Source organism: Aspergillus oryzae, chromosome 3 (assembly GCF_000184455.2).
Source record: "Aspergillus oryzae RIB40 DNA, chromosome 3".
Classification (NCBI taxonomy): domain Eukaryota; kingdom Fungi; phylum Ascomycota; class Eurotiomycetes; order Eurotiales; family Aspergillaceae; genus Aspergillus; species Aspergillus oryzae.
In genome coordinates, this window is record NC_036437.1 from 2598878 (window position 1) to 2618914 (window position 20037).

A 20037-nucleotide genomic window follows, 5' to 3' on the forward strand; every position below is an offset into this window, starting at 1 on the left:
TCCGAAGAGTAGAAGTGTGTATGCCATATAGCAATTAGCAGGGAATTGACCACAAAGCACGGATAGGAAGAATCGTAGATCAATAAGGTCCTGGGACAAGGAGTACTAGATATATATATATATCGAGAAAGGAAAAGAAACGGGTGCTGAGATGCTATGTGCTATGAAATATGAGAAAACTAGGAACCCGCTTAAGCTGAACAGCGAAACATGGTGACTCCAAAGCAAGAATATACAGCCAACTTGCCCACAACCACAACATCTGTCTATAAATAACGTTACACGTCGTGTTTCCCTTGATAACCAACACTGCTCACAACACCATGTTGATAGGACAGGACTGTATCCCAGCCAGCCCCCAGTACTAGGGCAGAGAGCCAATCGAGTCAAGCACGTCATTACCGCCAAGGGGACGCAATAACACTACCATAAAATTGCAACAATGGTCCCGGCCTCCTTATTGAGCCGCGGCAGGTTTGGTATTGTTCTCGATCATCAATAGGAGAATAGGATCACGTGAATGCCTGGCCACCAGTAATCTGGTACGGTATTGTACATCCAACTCTTCGTTGACGGGTCAGTGCGGGTCAGATCTCTCGTGAGAACCCCGGCAACCACAAGGATCAGGGGGGCAATGGAGGGGGGAAGAAAAGAAAAAGAAAAAAAAAAAAAAGAAAGAAAAGTGAGAGCCCATGCGACGGACTATGTAACCAAAAGTCACCACCACCCTCCCCGTGTTCTATGCTATGTATATTCCACGAACAAGCTTTTCACCCGCCGATACACCTTCCAAATAAATAAGAACAGACCAGGACGATAAGGCTGGGAAATACATCAAGCCCAACGATCACCGAACATCCAACTTTCATGAAGAGATTGTTCATCAGGCTCTATGCCTAGGTCGTTGATCGTACTTGCTTGAGACGCGTGCTTGGATGTGTCATTCCCTCCAAGCGCAGGTAGTACGATATCCGACAGAATGGACTTTCCATAAACAGAATCTAAGTAGTACATTACCCATTTGGTCAGGTACCGTGTCTCAAATGTCGGCTCTAAGCTGCAAACAGACCGATAGTGCCTTGTGCTCTTTCTACTACTTACTGCCATTGCCGTGATTTTTTGCCATCGTGTACGGGTTTCGCCCTTGCTGCGTACGTGTTTTTCCTTCGGGATAATACTTGCCACCAGGATGTAGAGGCTGTACAGTCTGGGATCTGATTAGCAGGAACAAAGGCCGGCATATATAGACTAAAATATACCAGCGCTCGTGCCACGCCAGCCGAAACTCTAGAGATCACGGACTGGTACTGACTTCACGGAACTCATCTCCTTCGATATGAACCTCGCGGTCTCGGATACGGCGCATCAAAGCAAGGAAGTTGCTTTCCCGAAATTTCTGGCTCTGATCGTGGCTGACACTTTCCAGTAGCTGTCCCGCCGTTCGGGCAAGCTCGTCTGGGTCATTGTAATGTGCTCGAGCGTCATCCTTTTCGGTCTGAGGTATGGTGTCTGAACCAATCCTGATGGCTTCAACTTGAGAAGTAACAGTTGCATCCGGATTAGTGGTCTCATTGGTAAGTTCTTGCGCGTGATCAGCCGTTTGTGAGGCCAAATCCGCCTTGGCTTGTTCAAATGCAGCTTCAAAGGCAGACTCATCGAAGGCTTCAGTGGATGGTAGCTGGGTAGTTGTCAGATCTTGCGCGGGCGAAAGAGTATTTCCTGCAGCCTCGTGTATAGGATAACTAGGCGTAAGAAAAGGTTGAAAACCTTGAGCGAAAGGTTGGTGTTGCTGAGCAGGACGAGGTTGCCGCTGTTGAGCTAGAAAATCGTTTCGCCAACCATGCTGTGCAAGGTTCGACGCTGGGGATGAGGCTGGGCCAGCTTGTTGATGAGCTAGAGGCAACGAGCCGGAAATCTGTAGCCTCTGAAAGTCTGCTGCCCAATTGTGCTTCTCTACTTGATTATGTACCGCAAAATGAGGAGGCGTAGCGAAGTGGGCCGGATGTTGTGAATCGGGGAGTGACGCTCCTGCTATATTGGATTCGAACGCAGCGAACTCGGGATCCAGGGTACCTTCGTTGGGGTTTTGTGACCGAAAGCCCTACGGCGTAAACCAGCTCTTAGTATTGTTGAAGATGCGATCCACACGGATGTAGAGTGAGACTTAGAACTTACCTGAGAATGCGATTGTCGCGAAACTAATCTGTCCTGTTGCAGTGTCCGATCAATAGAGGCATGCTTCTGGAAATTTTGAAGAGCATTGGATGGGCCACAGAGAGCATCACTCATGATGTCGAGAAAGCACAATCTGGGTGCTAGAATATCTTCGGTGAAAATGAGACCCAATATACAATCTAACGCAATCGACAGAGTTTGATATAGGTCTGAATTTGGAGGCAAATATAGTGAGAGCCCTCTACGGAAGGGGGGATCAATTATGAGACTGAAAAAAAGGAAGTCGACATGTAAGTACATACAGAAGAAGGCGTGGGGTAGCCAGCCGAGGAGAGCCGAGGCCGGTCTCACGTGCCAAGGTGGTCTGAGGCGATAAGATAAGATTTGGATGCGGCTCCTCCCACTGCGAAACGGACAAGCTGGCGGTGTCTTGCTACTGTGTCGATTTGCTTGCCTGTTGATTCGACACTCCAACCACCGCCCTCTTCCTCAAAACTTATCGCTAAAAGATCCAACAATTAATATCCTACAAATATAGTCCTATAGGGCTTGCTAAGGCATCGAATTGGACAAAATGGTGCGTTTCCCCCTTTCAGTCCATCCCAATACTGTTTGTTTTTTTCCAAACATTGACGTTCCGACCTGGACTTTTAGGCGGCTGCTCAGATTATCTCCAATTCCGGACACGATGACATGATTGTACGTGCTAAAGACAGAACATATCTAAATCCAGCGCTATGCATTTCCCGAGCTGACCCACCTACGACACGCAGCACGACGCTGGCCTGGACTACTATGGCCGCAGATTAGCGACTTGCTCGTCGGATAAGACAATAAAGATATTCGAGATCGAAGGTGAGACGCATCGCCTAGTGGAAACTCTTAAAGGGTGAGAAACATCTTCTCTGTGATTGAACACGCGATTACTGAAATGAGAAAACACGAATGTAATAGACACGAAGGCGCAGTTTGGTGTATCGCATGGGTGTGTACCAACTTCCCCGAGCATCTCATATGGATCTATATTCATCGTAACTGAGCCCTGAACTGACAAATTTCTTGCTTCTGACTCTAGGCGCACCCTAAATTTGGTACAATTCTGGCCTCTTCATCCTATGATGGAAAGGTCCTCATCTGGCGCGAACAACACCAGAACACAACATCCCCTGTCGCTGTTAACACTTGGACAAAGGTCTTTGATTTCTCCCTCCACACAGCCTCGGTGAACATGGTCTCCTGGGCTCCGCACGAGAGTGGATGCCTTCTTGCTTGCGCTTCTTCCGACGGCCATGTCAGTGTTCTTGAGTTCCAGGATAATAGCTGGACTCATCAGATCTTTCACGCCCATGGAATGGGTGTGAACTCTATTAGCTGGGCCCCTGCGGCATCTCCCGGTAGCCTGATCAGTGCCAACCCTGGACCGGGTCAGCAGCGAAGGTTCGTCACAGGCGGAAGCGATAATCTGCTCAAGATTTGGGATTACAAGTACGTACACATAGCAAATTCCGCATTACTACCTGAATAAGAAACATACTAATTACGCTGTATAAATATGCAGCTCGGAAACTAAGTCCTATAATCTCTCCCAGACACTTGAAGGCCACTCCGATTGGGTCCGAGACGTTGCTTGGTCGCCGAGCATCCTTTCCAAGTCCTACATCGCGTCTGCCTCCCAAGATAAAACTGTTCGCATCTGGACCTCGGATGTGTCGAATCCTGGTCAGTGGGCCAGCCAGCAGCTCGAATTTGATACTGTGCTCTGGAGGGTCAGTTGGAGCCCGAGCGGAAACATCCTCGCTGTGAGTGGAGGAGACAATAAAGTCAGCTTGTGGAAGGAGAATCTCAAGGGACAATGGGAGAAGGTGAAGGATATTGAGGAGTAATTTTCATGCATCCCCTCTTCCTCTTCCTCTCCCCTCCCCTCTCTGTTTTATCATAAGAACCTACCCAATCTTTTTAATTCATATCCTGCTATGGTGGACATATTGGGCTTGCTTAGGTGATGCCCCAGAGAGTTAACAAGATATGCGTGTATGTGTGATCACAAATTCCAAAAAATGAATGGCCCTCTTTCTGTCGTGTCAATCATATCGACCCATTGTCCTAGCATGATCTTACCCCCGGGAAGGATCACTCCCTCATAACCTTGAATCCAAAGAAAATCGGTTTCCAGCTCACCTGGTGGCCACAGCTCGCTTAGTAAACATGCTGCTTCAACGTCACTTGGCTCCGATTCGCCAATCTCGAGAAGCAGCGGGAGTTGCTCACGGTCTGCGGCATAAATGGCAAAGCAGATACGCTGCCAACCGGGAAAGCCGCCTTGCGATCCTCGAATAGGCTCTGTAAAGCCGCGCACTGGATATAGATCGTCGCCAAGTTTTTGGAGCCCACGGAAGTATAAGCGATGAGACTCTGGCCCAACCATCGGGATTATTCTGTTAAACTCAGGTGGCCAGTTCAAGGTGTTCAGGTCTGACCTGATTTGAAAGAACTGGGAGTTGACCAGTGTAAGCATTGTCTTCCCCCCCAAATGTCTTTTGCTATAATACATACCAATGGATCAGTGTCCCCTTGCATCCAGTGTGTGTTCAAGTCAGCGCATGATTGCCGGTTTTCGAGTTTGGTGACTGTTTCCGGGTAGGGATGGACGCATGCTTCAGGGCAAGTTTAGTTGTTTGGAATTATGCTTGATTTGAGCAAGTGCGGTTAGACACTGTGACTTACACCAGTAACCCACCCAGTTGGTGCCCAGCTCCACGTTTTCCTTGATAGTAGACCATACCCTGGGTCTTTGGTCTACAGGTAGCTTTGCGTAAGAAGTGCAGTAAGTAGCTTCATTAGGGCTCAGCAAATGCCGCACCCAGAAATTGCGGATATGCAAAATGGTCGGTAGCTCTAGCTTCTTTATATCAATAAATGGTCTCGTGATCTCAGTTTGGTAAGAGTAGACGTCTGCAATATCGTAGTCTGTTCGGAGGCAACGAACGGACATTTTTGGGTCAAGCGCTAGGCCGGTTAGACACTATTAAGAAAAAGAATATTGTTATTGCTAGCTCTACAGTTCTCACATGCACATATATTGGTTTCCCTACCAGTTGAAGACCGCAAAATAGATCCGACGGACGGTCTGGTTTCGTGTTTCCATAGCCGCTTAGGGGCCTGTTGAGGATGTCTGGAGCAGAAAGCTGAAGTGCCTCGCGGATACGCTCGAATGTCTTTGAATAGACCACTCCGTCAATCTCCGTAACGGTTAGAGCCTCCAGGAGAATGCCTTGCATCACCGTCAACCATAGTAGCTGCTCTTCTTTCTGGCCAAATCTAAAACTGATTTTCTGGGAGAGAACGATCGAACGAGTCTGATACTCGATCTTTAGTTCAGAGGAACTCCGGCCTGGGGGTGTATCATACAATTTCATGAAACGGTATCGCCAGACAGACGATTCCCCAGGTAAGAGATTCTGAGCTAGAATGTCACAGCATGAGGAGAGATGTGCAACATCAGCATCACTTGGCAGTAGACAAGCTATGTATTGGATTATCTGAAGCATGAAAATTTTAGCAGCTGACTTGGTAACACAGAAAAATTCAGAGAATGTACCTCAGCCGGAAGTCGCTGGAACAGGTTGGATTGACTTCGGATAGATATTTGGAAGGCCAGCCGCTCCATTATTGCACGTTGGTGTTTTTCTTCTCAGACGTTAGCGTTGCTGTCTTTCTTGCTGTCACCCGACTAGGTATGCTTCAAAGCTTTTGCAATGTACACTTCGCTCTGAACTTTTAACATTCGGTGACTGGCAAACTGTCACTAGTCAACAGTATCAGCTTCGCGAATTATGTCGGTAGTTAACCGATATTCACATTGAGAGCAGCCCCTCGTTATTCGCTGGGATCGGAGTTTGTTGAATATAGCAAGAAGAAGACGACCAGCAGAAAAAGGCGCAGAATTGTTCGAGAAGCGGAAAAAATATAGCTGATCGCATCGGTGCTGATGCAAAAGGCAAGTGTTGTCCACACTGAGACTCACTTGACAATATCTTTCTTAGGTACACTCACCGTTCAGTTGTGATTGGAGCCTGACCTGAGCCTCTCTGAGGCCAAACCAACCCCTATCTTCCGAAGGATGGTCACAGCATTGTGAGCACTATGTGCGTCATGACGTGCCACTACCGAAGGGAATTATCTTCCTGCATAGTGTAGCCGCATCCCAGGGGGGTTTCCATGACCAGGTTCTAATATGCTCAGGGAATACAGGGTGCCTAAGGATATCAGTATTTTTAGTCTAAAAATTATCTTATACGAAATTCGTACAAACAATTCTAAGGATGTTTCAAACTTCTTGTCTACTATGCCTTTGAGCCTCGAGTCCAGATGTGCTACAACATATGGCTAATGATTACACTCGCTTTAATTCTTTAGCCTCGTTAAATCCATGACAATAATATACAGTAACTATACCCAACCCAGTACCGGTTAGCCTTACGAGGATACTCAAAGTTCAATAACTATCTGGGTCGAGATGAAAGTCTGGTCTACCTGGACGTTATATCGCGGGTGGTATTGAGGTAATAGACATATTGGTTGAATTAAATCATGACTTGCAATGAGGCCTTCAGCGTTCTACCACTTGGTAGGCCTTGAGCCCATTTCAGCTTGCTCAACTTGTCAGGGCGTTTCTTCCAGAATGCCCCATTTTTTTTTAAAAAAAAAGGGGAGGCCATACTCGTGAGAGCTGCCTTTTCATCTACCTATTAAACTTGCATCAATCATCCCCCGGGGCGACTTTACAATGTCTATTTTTGTCCATAACCCATCGATAACCTCGGGGCCAACAGCCCTATGATGGCCAACACACAAGAGGAAGTAAGTAGCCACAGTCCCGGCGTGAATCGTGGATTCACAATTGACGTGCTCAAACATAGCCAGTGGCTTAGTCTCCCAAAAAAAGATGTTACGGAATATAATAGCATCGAGAGGCTACCCGTCTTCAGTCCGAATCTGCTAATGCGGACGTGGCGCATATATTCAACATCTACGACCAATAATCAGAAGGCGACCCCCAAACCGAATTTGAAATGCTTAATATCAATCTCAACAGTATTCTGTGCAGTAGGCATATGACCCTCCACTTCATTCGTCGGTCACCCAAGGGGGATGGGAAGTGCAACCTGATATCACTAGTAGTTGCTATTTTACCCGTGTCATACCCTCTACGTAGCAACCGAATGTGACTCTAACCAAGCTGTTATCTAGGCTTCCCTGGAATAAAGTGCTATTTACCCAACATTCCCCCTCAAAAAATTTTTTGGGCTTTACGCGCTTCATGCGGGAGTATCTGCACCAATACGGTCTGTACAGGCATTGGGCGGACTAACCTCAATGTTCAAGAGTAAGGGAGAAGAACCTGCCAAGGCCATTCATTTCAGTAGAGGTGCTCATATAAGTCATACCTCTCGTTTGGAACCGTAGACTCTGGTGACACCTGGTTTTCTAGTCCGAAATCCTTTGGTCCATGGTGGATACCTCCTGCACAAACTGCCAGAATGGGTGAAAGACTTGACAAGAAATTCTATGACTGCAACGGTGATAGCTCCCTAAATCGTTGCCGGTAGGTATGTCGGTAGGGGAAGTTCGCCTTGCGCCTTAGTCTAAGAATCGTCCTATATCTTTGGTTACTCCTCCTAGGTCTACCCATCAATGACAACATATACATACATGTACATGTGTAAGATCTCTCTATTTCTCTAGTTCTTAACTTCTTTCTTTTTCTTTCTGGCTTTCTAGGAGTCGTTGCGGGTCCTCGCCAGACTTTCCTTGACACCCCAGCCATCTGCGAGGAGTTCCTTGACCTCTTCTAAACCGAGCCCACTCATCTCAGGGTAGATCGCCCACACAGCAAACCAGCTAACTGCACAGACGACCGCATAGGTCCCAAAGGTCCACCCTGGAGACAATAGTTCCATCATGGGAAGAAAAGTGAGCCCGACAACGAAATTTGAGGCCCAGTTCGTTGCTGTAGCGAATGCAGACCCGAGAGACCGTACACTTAAAGGAAACAGCTCGGACTGCTGCCAGGGTACATTGCCAAGCCCGAAGGCGTAAGAAGCCGTGTAAACCGTTAAACACAAGAGAATAGTGATAGGGAGCATTGAATCATCTGGCACGGTGTCACTGGACCCTGCACGTGTCAGTGGAAAAGAGGACAAATCTGATGACACCAAAGAGAAGGTTAGTGCGCAAACGATGAGAGATATTGTCATGATAGGTATAGAATAGAGGAGGATTCGGCGCCGGCCGATCCTATCGATGTAGGTAAATGCAAGCAATGTAAAAAGAAAGTTAGTCGTGGCCACTGACAGCGACGTGAGCGTCGGCGACGAAAAGGAGAGAGATGAAAATATAATGCCAGAGAAGTACATAAGACAGTTGAAGCCCGAGAGCTGCTGCGAACCTTGTAGCATCATCGCTATAATCAACGCTCTTCTATTGCCACCAACGTAGAAGAGCTCTGTGGTACGCTGCAAGACGTAGTGAATCCACTGTTGGCCAGCCCCAGAAGAACCACCAGGATGACCTAACCGTTCTTCTGCTACCTCCTGCTGAATTTCCCGTAAAATTCGTTTAGTGATGCAGTCACTGTCTGGATGACCCTGGTAGACCTTTCCCAGGACAGCTATAGCATTTGTTTCGAATCCTGCTTGTGCCAGCCATCGGGGAGTTTCAGGTAGAGCGGTGAGGATAACAAGCTGAAAGAGTGCCGGAAGTATTCCAAGGCCAACGATCCAGCGCCAGCCTCCGTCAATTAAGGAAAAGAGCCAACCCACGATGTATGCTACAACTTGGCCACCGGTGATGAACAAGGAGAGAATCGTCACCAGTCTGCCCCTCATATTGGATGGTGCCAATTCGGAGATGTATCTGATGAAACAATTAGCTAGGAACGAGAAATCATTCTAAGCAAGCAGCTTGCTTGTTCTCGATCGACTTCTTCTAGGGTTATTGTTTACAAGATATCGACCTACAATGGAGTTACCAAGCTCGCGCCGCCAACAGCTAACCCAACAATACTTCTACCAGCAATCATGCCCCATACTTCATTGGAGATTGCCTGCACAAAAGCACCTAGAGCGAACAGCGCATCTGCAACGAATATAACCTTCCGGCGACCGAACTTGTCAGCCAGAACCCCCGCAAGGGGGCTGGCAACCAAAGCAAACAAGCTTGTGCAAGATGTTATTAGGCTTTTGTCTAGTGTTGTAAGATCGCGATCGGAGAGATCCGTGCCGATTGATACGAGCGTTGAGGAAATCACCCCTGTGCTTCACGATCACAGTTGTCAGTATTTGAATTTAGCACAGGGGCCATTTGCATTCGAGGAGAAGCGAAAGCGGCCACACCGTACTCATAACCAAATAATAGCCCACTAAGACCAGCAGAGAATGTCAATGCCCATATAAATTGAGTTCCCGAGTAGTTTGACTCGCTATCAATGTGCCTATCTTCTTCATTGTTTTGGGGGTCGTGGGTAGTGTGTCCATCTAGAATAAGTAGAGGAGCGTTAGGGTCCAATGTATCGTTTTCATGTCTAGTGCCCATGTTTAAGAAGGATATTCCTAATAATAAACAGTGCCAACCCACGCAGAGACGTTGACTGAGCGGTAGGAACTGGATGCCAAGGGAAGCATGGGAGCTACGGAAGAGGTTTAGCTTTGGCATCTCACGGGACCCACTAATGGCTTAATTCCTGAGGCAAACACATCTTCATGTTGTAGTACCTCGGGCATACATTCATCAAAGCTTGATAAAACTGATCAAATCCGTTCGGCTTACCATCTCGTGGCTTTGAAAAAACTTGCCCAGTTCTACTGCCATTCATTCAAGTGATAGGACTTACTATAAGCCTGATACCACGTAGATGTGGTTAGATATTACTTAGTAGTTATCTTGCTTAGCCACTACCTGTATATAGCCACGCGCTCATATTGGTCGCCTCTCTGAATGATCACAGACAAGAATCATGCTTCTGAAACAAAATGTCCAGACAAGCATAAAACAATCGAAGATGGTCTCAGGGAAGCACATAGCCCCGTAAGCGGATACATAACGCAACCTTCCATTTCCCTTATGTAGCGACAGTTACTAGTAGGTGTTGACTCGTAGGCTGCAGACGAAGTGGGGCAAAGACATATAGATTCACTCTAATATAGTATAGCTTATGTTTTCAGCCCGTTGGGTTTCAAATGCTCCCTATCTAGTGGGCAACTGCTACACCTGCTTCGTTGGCTTGTGAACTGATCATCTTCTTGTAGGCATTGACGGTGCCATCGAACTTGGTTACTGTGCCCTTGTCGCACACCCAAAGACTAGTGCAGACGTTCTGCAGCATTGTCACATCGTGTGATACCATCACGACACCACCTTCGAACCTCTGCAATGCCTCAGACAATGCATCCATACCTTCAATATCCAGGTGGTTGGAAGGTTCGTCAAGGACCAAGATGTGTGGATTTGTCAACGACAAGCAAGCAAATGCGACACGAGATTTTTGTCCTCCAGACAGGAGCTCCATCTTTTGAAGTCCAGTCATTCCAGTGATTCCGAATCTAATTAAGGCAGAAATCGCACATCAGCAATCAAGCGTCAAAACAAGTGAACTTAACAGAGGGTTCAACGTACGCTCCCAGATGCCTGCGGTATTCCTCGTCTGTCTTTCCTGGGTAGGTCTTTGCCATGAAGCTTACCGCACTGGTCGTCAGATCCAGAGCATCAACATGATGTTGGGCAAAGTATCCAATACGTAAGCGAGCATGTTGCGAAAGAAGGCCCGAAGTTGGCTCAAGCTGGCCAGTTAGCAGCTTCAACACTGTGGTTTTACCAGCGCCGTTCGGTCCAACAATTCCTATCCGAGAGTCAAGTTGCACATCGAGATCGACATTTTTTAAAAGGGGCTTATCTTTGGAATAACCAAAGGAAATCTCGGACATCTGTACAATGGGTGGAGAAAGCTTTTCGACATCTGGAAATTTGAAATGCACAACGTAATCACTCTCCGGGGCTTCCAAGACTGGCATTCTCTCAAGCTTCTTGATTCGAGATTGCGCCTCGGATGACTTGGCCGCGTTGTATCTAAATTTATCGATGAATGCTTGAACATGATCAGCCTTGTTTGGCAGGACATACTCGATTGGGTCGGCCACCAACCTTGCAAATGTGCTCTTTCTGCCATTTGTTTCTCGTATTCACGCTTCGCATTCTTCTTCCGTTCCTCCTTGGTAGCATAGAACGAGTCTACAATATATTAGCTAGCGTCACTTGAGCGTCCATATCGCCGATCGACCCACCGAAGTTGGCCCCCTTATAGTAATCCAGCCTTTCAGAGTGTTGATGTATAATATCGGTAGCGACCTCGTTTAAGAAAGCCCGGTCGTGCGAGACCACAAGAACAGTACTAGGGTATCCCTGGAGGTAGTTGGATAAGAATGTAATGGACGGAACGTCCAGCATATTGGAGGGTTCTGTATCATGTTAGACTCATATTCCTTCACAATGGGTGGGGGGACGATAAGAGCTTACCATCTAGAAGAAGCAAGTCTGGTTCGCAGAATAAAGCTCGCGCTAGAGCTAATCTCATTCGCCAACCACCAGAGAAGGTTTTTGTTGCAAACTGCTGTCTTTCAGGTGAAAAACCAAGACCAGCCAAGATACTGGCAGCGCGCGATTCGGCCTTGTCCGATTCCATTTCTGAAAGTTTGGAATGGATATCACTTAAGGTTATGTCTAGGCCCTCCCTTTCGTGATCAAGCCTGGCAGCATCTGTAGAGGTGTCTGCCATCGAAGATCGTTCGGCTTCTAGCGCAGCCAACTGTTTCGTAATTCTCTGCAAAATAAGTCAGAGGGACGGACTTGTTGAGGACAAAGATTGTCGAGACAAGTAATACTGACATCTTGGTCTGCGAGAAGACGCTTTCGCCATACATCTGCGTCTAGAACCGCTTGCAGAGCAGGAGTGTCGTCACCCATGATCTAGTTAAAATCGTCAGAAGGGCACGGCAAATCGGGCCAGAGAATGATAATAAAGGGTGGTGGTGAGGAAAAAGAAAAAAACCTGAAAGCATACTTCCTGTTCAACGTGCAAAATCGATATATGGCTTGGGATAGCGACTTCTCTACGGCTCAAGGCCCGCAGAAGAGTGGACTTTCCTATACCGTTCTGACCAACAAGACCGTACCGTCGACCGTACGCCAAGGTAAGAGAAGCGTCGGTCAGGATTCGATGACCACCAACAGAGGTGTCAATGCTATCAATCTTAATGTCCTTGCTCTTTGCTGCAGAATCCGAGCCCAGCTGGAGCGGGTTAACAGCCATGAAGAACTCCTCGTAAGACATGGTGCTATCTGGCTGGTCGAGGAGACGGGACGATTCGTATTGCACCATCTTCATTTGCTTTTTCTCCTGTTTGGCACGGATCTTTCGCTCTGCCTTTTCAAGTTTCTTGCGGTCTACGCGAGACTCTACTTTCCTGCTGTTGGCAGATTCCAAGTCGACATTTCCACCAGCAAGTCCCAAAGTCGAGGACATGTTTCTCTGGGACCCAACATTGATGGCCTGGTCTAGCTTCTTAGCAGTGAACGGCATTTGCCTCCGCTCCGCATCGACACCATCCGCAGAACTCAAAGAAGAAATGAATTTTTCCACTAAGTTCCGAATAGCTTTTTCATTATTGTCGGAGAAGTCTCCGGAAGCAGAAACCAGAAGTTCAGTGACCATGTCAGCGGCTTCCGCCAATGGTGACGGGGCATTTGCGTCCTCAACATATGCCCTTGAAGCATGTGTCAGGTAGCCCTATAATTCATTAGTTCACCATTTCCAGCGCGTATCGTAAGATCCATAGAAACAATTACCACAGAGTATTCTGAGATCACATGGTCGAGACCTGGAATCTGTGACTGAAGTTCTGCCTCCATCTTGGTTTCACTACTACCCAAGAACAAAGCTTCTTTAAGATGGCGAAGAGACTCAAAGTGTAGAGAAGAAAAAATGACACTAGTTCAGCTGCAGCACCGAACAATTATGTGAGTCTATAGAATATCATGGAGTGTTTTCTCTTTTTCTTCCCTTTTTTTCCCGCTCTGGTTGAATGACTTTGGCGGAGTGGCGGAAGTGGAGTCGACGCCGTTCTGGATTGGTTGGTCTTTCGCAGAAGGGAACCCCCGCTCAGTCCCTCAGCCTCTCCATACTCCGTAGAGGTCCCGGGCGGACATGCCTATCCCAAGTGTCGGGTTTACGTACATGCTGTATATATATGCTATCACCTGATACTAGTAGGCTTCATCTGAAGATCTTGCTTCTCTCCCCCTTTATTCCCTTAACCACCGATGTCAATTCTTTTCACATCATGGGGCCTGTTAGAAGAGAGGTCTATTTTCCTTTCACCAAGAAGATACCGGCCTATCTACTGAGGATAAGTCAAGTTGAGAGAAAGAAGATCAGCATTGTCCTAGAAAATTGCATGTAACTGGCAAGGGAGATGGAAGAAAGAAAGGGATATAAAGGTATCCCTAGATTTTGGATGATGTTAGATTCTCGACTAGTAGTACTAGTAGTCATCCCAAGCAATTAGCCACACAACGCGCATGTATCACTAAAATCGTTGGGCAATTAAGCGGTCCTTGCGAGGACATACTTGTACGCTGCCTAGCAGTGGGCCTAGGCAAGGGATACGAGTGTACCATTGTACCTGCTTTTGGTAGTTTCAAGAAGGATCCGACAGTACGGGGTAGTAGAGACCAGCAGCAAGGGATTTGAACAAGGGATCGAACTGAAACACGCGGCGGCGAAGAGTTGAAGAAATAACGAGTGGGAAACACCAGAAAGGAGTTACATCATGGATACTACTTTCACTAGAGTACAGGAGCACGGGTCCTGGATGCATGGTAGCAAATAAGCGCTGGTCCTATCAAGAAGACGGAGTGGTACGGAGCACTACTAGTACTTGCTTGGAACTTACTAAGGTTCAACCGACTTACTCCGTGGTAATTGGAAAAACCGCGGGAGGCACTTCCTGATTACTAACGAAGAGAAATCTGCAACGACGAGGGATTGTAAATGGATTAATACTTAAGATAGTGGCAGTCAATGTACATAAATATATTCATAATCCCATAAAATATTTATCAAATCTCTCTCGCTTTGCCTTTTGCCGAAATGAATTTGTTTTTATTTTATTAATTACACTTTTTTTAGGGGGCCCCACTTCGTCCACGGAGTAGACCGACAGTTCAGGTCGGAATTATTGCCATTCAAGAAACTCGCAGGCCACGTTCCCTTCCAAGAAAATAGATCTATCATTTCCGATCTGCTTCTGGTCCTACCAAATAAGCTTACCACACGTACCGTTGGCCCGGCATTTTGACACTTGAGAGACACAAAGCCCCGTCATGGTCTCCCTCTCTATTTCTATTAGGCATATGGAGTAGGTTCACCTTTACGGAGTAGTCGAAGCTTCTTCCATAGGTGTTCATTTCTCGGTCTTCGCTAAAGCTATAAACAGTAATTAATCAGAAAAGCGACAAGGACCGGTGGGTATGAAATCATTTTCGCTTTCTGCCGCCATATTTTGGAAAGAGCGGGAAATGTTTGTTCTTTTACCGTAATTATTCATTTTAATCTTTATTTTTATTTACCCTTATTTTATTCTTATTCTTATTTTTTAAAACTTGATCTAGTAGTCCAGAATGTTCCATCTACTCAGAGCAGTTCCCTTCAGTATTAACGAGTGGTTCCGACCGAAGTAGTCCGTAGCGTTCGATCACCCGATCTAAGGTACGATCTCGTTTAAAGGACATATAACTTCTTAAGAACTGGCTATTCGGCAAACTAGGGAGGCAATGAGCTCCGAACCTACCTTTCTTACTAACCTTCCGCCCATATTCCAAGTGGGACTGGCCTCGTCGTGTTGGTGTTACCGTCCTGGCCATATACTCTTCTCATTTTTCTGTATATGAGTTCATTCTACCCAGTGCTGTAATATCCATAGCGACTCACAATTAGGAACTATGGACGAGGACAATGTTAATGTTCTATTCTTATCTCCTCAGAGCAGGTCTAACTTAGTAGGTTAGTTAATCTTTCATCAAAGCGCCTAGCTAGCTTTAGTAGGTTAGATGTTCTGGACCAATAGTCAAGGCGTAAGGGATGATGACGATAACAGGGGAAGGGCAAGAAGCTGAAAATCCCTGGTTTCGTTAATAAACCCTCCAGCAGGGCTTCCTGGATCTAGTGTATTCCCTGTTATTCATGGAGATTTGAATTTATAACTTTGTTTGCTTTCTCTGGTGACTGTGCCCCTCTTCCTGCAGCTAATGACGGACAGTCACAATTCACTATTGTTTTCCTGATAATAGATTCCTTTTGGCTGACGCTGCGGCTATTGCTATAGCTCATTAGAAATATTCTATAGTTATGCATTGTTGATTGGCACTGCAGCTTTCATAAAGGGGGCGGGTGGCTATGAGGACTAGTATTATTTGGTATTTGACAACTACAGTATACTACTAATTGACTTGACATTTGTGTTCATCTCTATAATCAATTTACCAGGCTGATAGCAGGCTTATGAGGTTTATGGCGATGTCTTGTTTCTGGGATGAGGGAGAAAGAGAACGTGAAAAAAGATTACATATCAATACCTAGTCCAGGCTGTAGAAATTCATACCCCGTCTGGGGTCTTTTTTTCTTCTTCTTTTCCCACCCTTCCTTTTTTCACAAGATCGAAAGGCTTAAAGTTGAATAGTACGCCTAACTATTGTTATTCTTGTAAAGTGAAAAATATCTCTCCTCCCTTCATAAATATTTCTCACTATGGTGATATATTGAATGAATTTACCTTGCCGGGTGGTGTGGGTGTTGTGCTGGGGGTGGACACTCTCCTAGCGTGATCCATTCCTTTAAACTAGAACCAGAAGAACATCGCCCGTGGGTGGGCAAAAAGAGTGACCGTGTGTCCCACTCTTCAGGCCTTTGTTGATCAATAGCCTCTTGTTATTGTTGTTTTTATTTTATTATTATTATTATTATTATAATTATTCCTGCTCTTTCTCATCTACTTTCTTCCTCTTTTTAGCTACCTTTGGATAGTTGTTTTTCTTTTTCTTTTCTTTTCTCTTTTTTTACTGCGGCTTTACTATAGAGATTTGACCACAGCTCTGATGTTCTCTTACTCCCCATTCCTTTACTATATTCTTTTTTGGTCTCCTCGCATTCCTTTCTCCCAACAGCCACGCGCCGTTCCCCTCACTCTAAAAGCACATCGACTTTACTGTGCTTGACATCCAAAACAACCTCCAACCGTTCCCGGTGATAATATCCCTATCCACAACTCCGGGCTAGAATTTTCAACCCACGTCTTTTTCCTGAGATGCTCCCAATCTAGACGTGCTAAGCCAGCTGGTCCTCCTCGTGCATAATAATGCAGATGGGTCGTCAACTACATGTAATATCGATGTTGCCACTTTGAGCTTCATGGTGCTTGACACTATTCTCGGCGCATTTAAGGATGGAGCATATATCAACTGTGAGCTCTTTTCCTTCAATTTATTTCTTCTTTCTCCCCTTTGGACTCCTCTCCCATCTTATAACCTACTTCCTTTCTTGCGAAGCAGTTACACCAATAACCCATCATGGACCTTGTGTCTTGCGAATATTCTTGGCTAATGAATAATCACCCAGCTTTGTGCAATCAGCACTGTTGGTATTGCAGCAACCGGCTTTGCTCTCGGTCGCGTAGATCGAGATTCACCCAAGCCGGCGCGCTTCCGAAAAAAGACCTTCCCTCTGCATGATCAGCACGCGCGCGCGACAGACCCTCCTCGATCGCCGCTAGACGACGCCGTACAAGCAGGCCCTTCCATCCCATTCACGACAGTAGAAATAAAATCTACCTCGCAGTTCAAACCTTTCCATGCGAGTGGGGGCGATTCTACCACTGGGAACCACCCACAATGTCCAAACCACAGGAGAAAATCATCCCTTGCAGGGATTATACTGCGGCGTCGTGGTCAGACTCTATCAACCCCTCCACTGCGAGTCGAGGAAGACTCCTCAATTGCTTTGCATAGCCGAAGGCCGTCTTCCTCTTGGGTGCGACGGCTGTCGTTTCAGCCAGGAAACCGGGGCTCATGCCAAAGTCCTACCTCTCCGATGTTGAACGGACCCACAAGCCCTACCCATTCGCGCCCCTCCAGTCAGCGCCGAGCACCCAACAAACTCGTCAAGCGGCCTCCATCACAATCTTCAAGCGCTCATTTTCAATTTGCGCACGCGCCTTCGCCCCCTTCAACAACTTTATTCCGTAGACCAGCCACAAGCCATCAACGGTCCGAACACTTGAGACACAAAGCAACCCATAGCTTAAACTTTGAGCCCAGTCTTACGAATACACCATTGCTTCCTCCTAACAGAGAATCCTCTGTGGTTGATATATCTTGGCAGCCTTATTTAACTGCTACCTACGATGGGGCATCGGACAGGCTGGCACGCAGGCTGTCAACTGCAACCAAGCCAAAAGAGCATGGGCTGCGGCGAATTCTCCCGTCTACGGGTACTATTCCAGCTCTTCTTCTAGCAAATTCAATTACAAACAAGGAGTCTTCGACAGGGATTAGTTCGCCGGAGACCGCGCCTACCTCTCCAGTGCAGTTCCGCGATCCATTCAAACCAAGTGATACTTCACGAGAGTTAGAAACATCCCTTGCACCAGAGGAAAACCATCGCCAGCCATCGATATCAGTTTCAAATGATTCCAAGTCAGCAATACCGGCCTCAGGCAATGCTGATGCTCACAAGCCCCTCAGTACTGCACTTGCCCGTCCTAAAATGAGAGCAATCTCAGCCCCTCTTCCTACTTTTGCAAACTCGGAAGGAGCCATTTTGCTGTCCCCACGATCGCGTGCAAGGCGTAATATTACAGACCCAAACGTCTTCCGCCGGCCCCCAATTGCCTCGCGGGCGGATGGATTTACAGCGCCTGGGTTTATGGGTTCCAGCTGCAAAAGGGCCACCTCATCCTCGCGCCTCGATATTGGTTATCTGCGAGAGACCGGGCAACGTCCACTTACTTCAGACGGTGTGGCCTTGTCTGTCTTGCAGGGCCCAATCCGCCAGCGGCGTAAACGACATTCAATTGCCGCATCTGATCCTGCCTCAACTGTTATTGGCTCTGATGATACTCGTATTTTCACTTCGGGTGAGGAGGACGAGACCGATTTCTTGAGCGACACCGCTTTCGATTCGATCCGCACACATATCACCACTAGCAGCAATTCGGGTCTGCATTCTCCTCGGGTGGAGACCATTTTTGACAGAGATCTACCGCTCAGCAATGCGGGCGAAGAATCCTTACGTGTCACGCAATTCGCCTCGCATTACGCTTTCGCTTCTCGGCGGTTTGACGACAGTCACAATCATTCCGACCTGAAGCTAACCCCCATTTCTATCTCTCTCCCTGACCCTCAGGAAAAAAATATGCATGAAGAGGCGAGTAGAATATCGTTTCCTTCCGATTTGACAGATGATGAAGACGCCCACAGCCTGGTAGCTGCTTTACCTGGTGAAATAGTCAAATTGGACGAACAGTCGAAATATCCGAGAATATCTTTGAATAACTACGAGAGGAATTATGCTGGCCGTGATATCTTGTTCGCCCATGGCCGGTCAGATATTCCTCTCGAGTTGACTAAGTCCAATTCGCGCAGCGTTACCAATGAGATGTTTGAATTTTGCCCTAGGATGAATATCTTTGACTGGTCTGAACAACCCAGAAATGACCGCGAAGCTTCTGGGCCCGATGGACGCCCCCGCACAGTCCATGGAAAACATGGACCTGAGCTTCGGGGTAGTAGAGCTCCGGGCCGCAAAGCACCAAATACCTTACATCTTCGGAGCCAAAGCGTCCCAGTATCGAGAGAGTATCCAGCTACCAACGAGACACGACAAACATCAGGCAAATTTGGCACTTGGGGGTTGGGCAGCAAGGGTGTTAGTGAAGACTGGGATAGTGACTTCGACTTTGAGGATGCAGACGAAAGTATAATCAGCGAGAACATGCGCACGAACAAGAACGTTGCCCGGCGCAGCATGATAGTTCCTCAGGCTATCATGGAACGTCAAGCCAGTCTCCATGGACAGTTTGGACAGGTTCAAGAACTGACCCTTTTAGTTGAAGAGCTCAAACGCCTTCGCCACCAAGCTAGTTTCTTGGGCATTGTGCGTGGGCCATCTAATGAGCTGTGGAAAGAAGCAGAGGGTATTGTCAATTTGGCCACTCTTGATGATGAAGAACATAGCCATTCCCCCCCGGGCTCCCCGTCCTCTCTCACCTTCAGTTTCGACGATTCTGAGGAAGAATCGGCCAACACGAACGATCCCTTCAAACGAGTCAGCGGAGAGTCCTGGAGAGCTTCATTCTCAGAACCGTTAAGTCCAAACCAAACCACTGCCGATTCTGATCACACGGAACCCCCTACCAAAGCAAATTCTGTGCTAGATCTGATCTACCAGCAACGAATATCTCGCGATTCATCCTTCATGAATCGTCAATCCCCGAAGTCAAAAAAGCTCCCCTTCGATACACAATCCCTTCGTGACCTCGTTATCCGAGCCGGCGTTGTAACCCGTGCTCTTAAGGAAGTAATTCGCAGAGCAGAGGGGGTCGCACCTGAGTCCAATGAGAACATGCATCATTCTGTCCCTCCGTTCAGCCGGATATTCAACCAATCCACTAATGATGATGTTTCGACCTTTGAGACGCACTGCATTGGTTAACGTGCATACATCGAGTTTCCTGCTTATCATGATCTACTCCACCT

General features: G+C 47.1%; 6 protein-coding genes across 6 annotated transcripts; 2 read left to right on the top strand and 4 right to left on the bottom strand.

Annotated features, from left to right (window-relative positions):
- Positions 1–1294: 1294 nt before the first annotated feature.
- pex20 lies at positions 1295–2289 on the bottom strand (the record flags this gene model as incomplete). Its single annotated transcript, XM_001821421.3, has 2 exons — positions 1295–2101; positions 2176–2289. 2 exons carry the CDS (start codon positions 2287–2289, stop codon positions 1295–1297), a joined length of 921 nt encoding a protein of 306 aa, XP_001821473.1.
- A 460-nt stretch (positions 2290–2749) lies between these two features.
- On the top strand, positions 2750–4058 carry sec13 (GTPase-activating protein SEC13; the record flags this gene model as incomplete). Its single annotated transcript, XM_023235858.1, has 5 exons — positions 2750–2752; positions 2949–3064; positions 3130–3160; positions 3251–3660; positions 3734–4058. 5 exons carry the CDS (start codon positions 2750–2752, stop codon positions 4056–4058), a joined length of 885 nt encoding a protein of 294 aa, XP_023090838.1.
- A 561-nt stretch (positions 4059–4619) lies between these two features.
- Positions 4620–5842, bottom strand: AO090023000987 (uncharacterized protein; the record flags this gene model as incomplete). The annotated part of the gene is made up of 4 exons (XM_023235859.1): positions 4620–4666; positions 4900–5197; positions 5268–5714; positions 5774–5842. 4 exons carry the CDS (start codon positions 5840–5842, stop codon positions 4620–4622), a joined length of 861 nt encoding a protein of 286 aa, XP_023090839.1.
- Positions 5843–7952: 2110 nt separating this feature from the next.
- Positions 7953–9768, bottom strand: AO090023000988 (putative MFS myo-inositol transporter; the record flags this gene model as incomplete). The annotated part of the gene is made up of 3 exons (XM_001821424.3): positions 7953–9090; positions 9195–9491; positions 9575–9768. The coding sequence occupies 3 exons, from the start codon at positions 9766–9768 to the stop codon at positions 7953–7955; spliced, it is 1629 nt and encodes a 542-aa protein (XP_001821476.3).
- Positions 9769–10423: 655 nt separating this feature from the next.
- On the bottom strand, positions 10424–12751 carry AO090023000989 (putative AAA family ATPase GCN20; the record flags this gene model as incomplete). The annotated part of the gene is made up of 6 exons (XM_023235860.1): positions 10424–10775; positions 10849–11317; positions 11374–11460; positions 11514–11687; positions 11746–11985; positions 12343–12751. 6 exons carry the CDS (start codon positions 12749–12751, stop codon positions 10424–10426), a joined length of 1731 nt encoding a protein of 576 aa, XP_023090840.1.
- A 3976-nt stretch (positions 12752–16727) lies between these two features.
- On the top strand, positions 16728–19993 carry AO090023000990 (uncharacterized protein; the record flags this gene model as incomplete). Its single annotated transcript, XM_023235861.1, has 2 exons — positions 16728–16745; positions 16901–19993. The coding sequence occupies 2 exons, from the start codon at positions 16728–16730 to the stop codon at positions 19991–19993; spliced, it is 3111 nt and encodes a 1036-aa protein (XP_023090841.1).
- Positions 19994–20037: the final 44 nt, after the last annotated feature.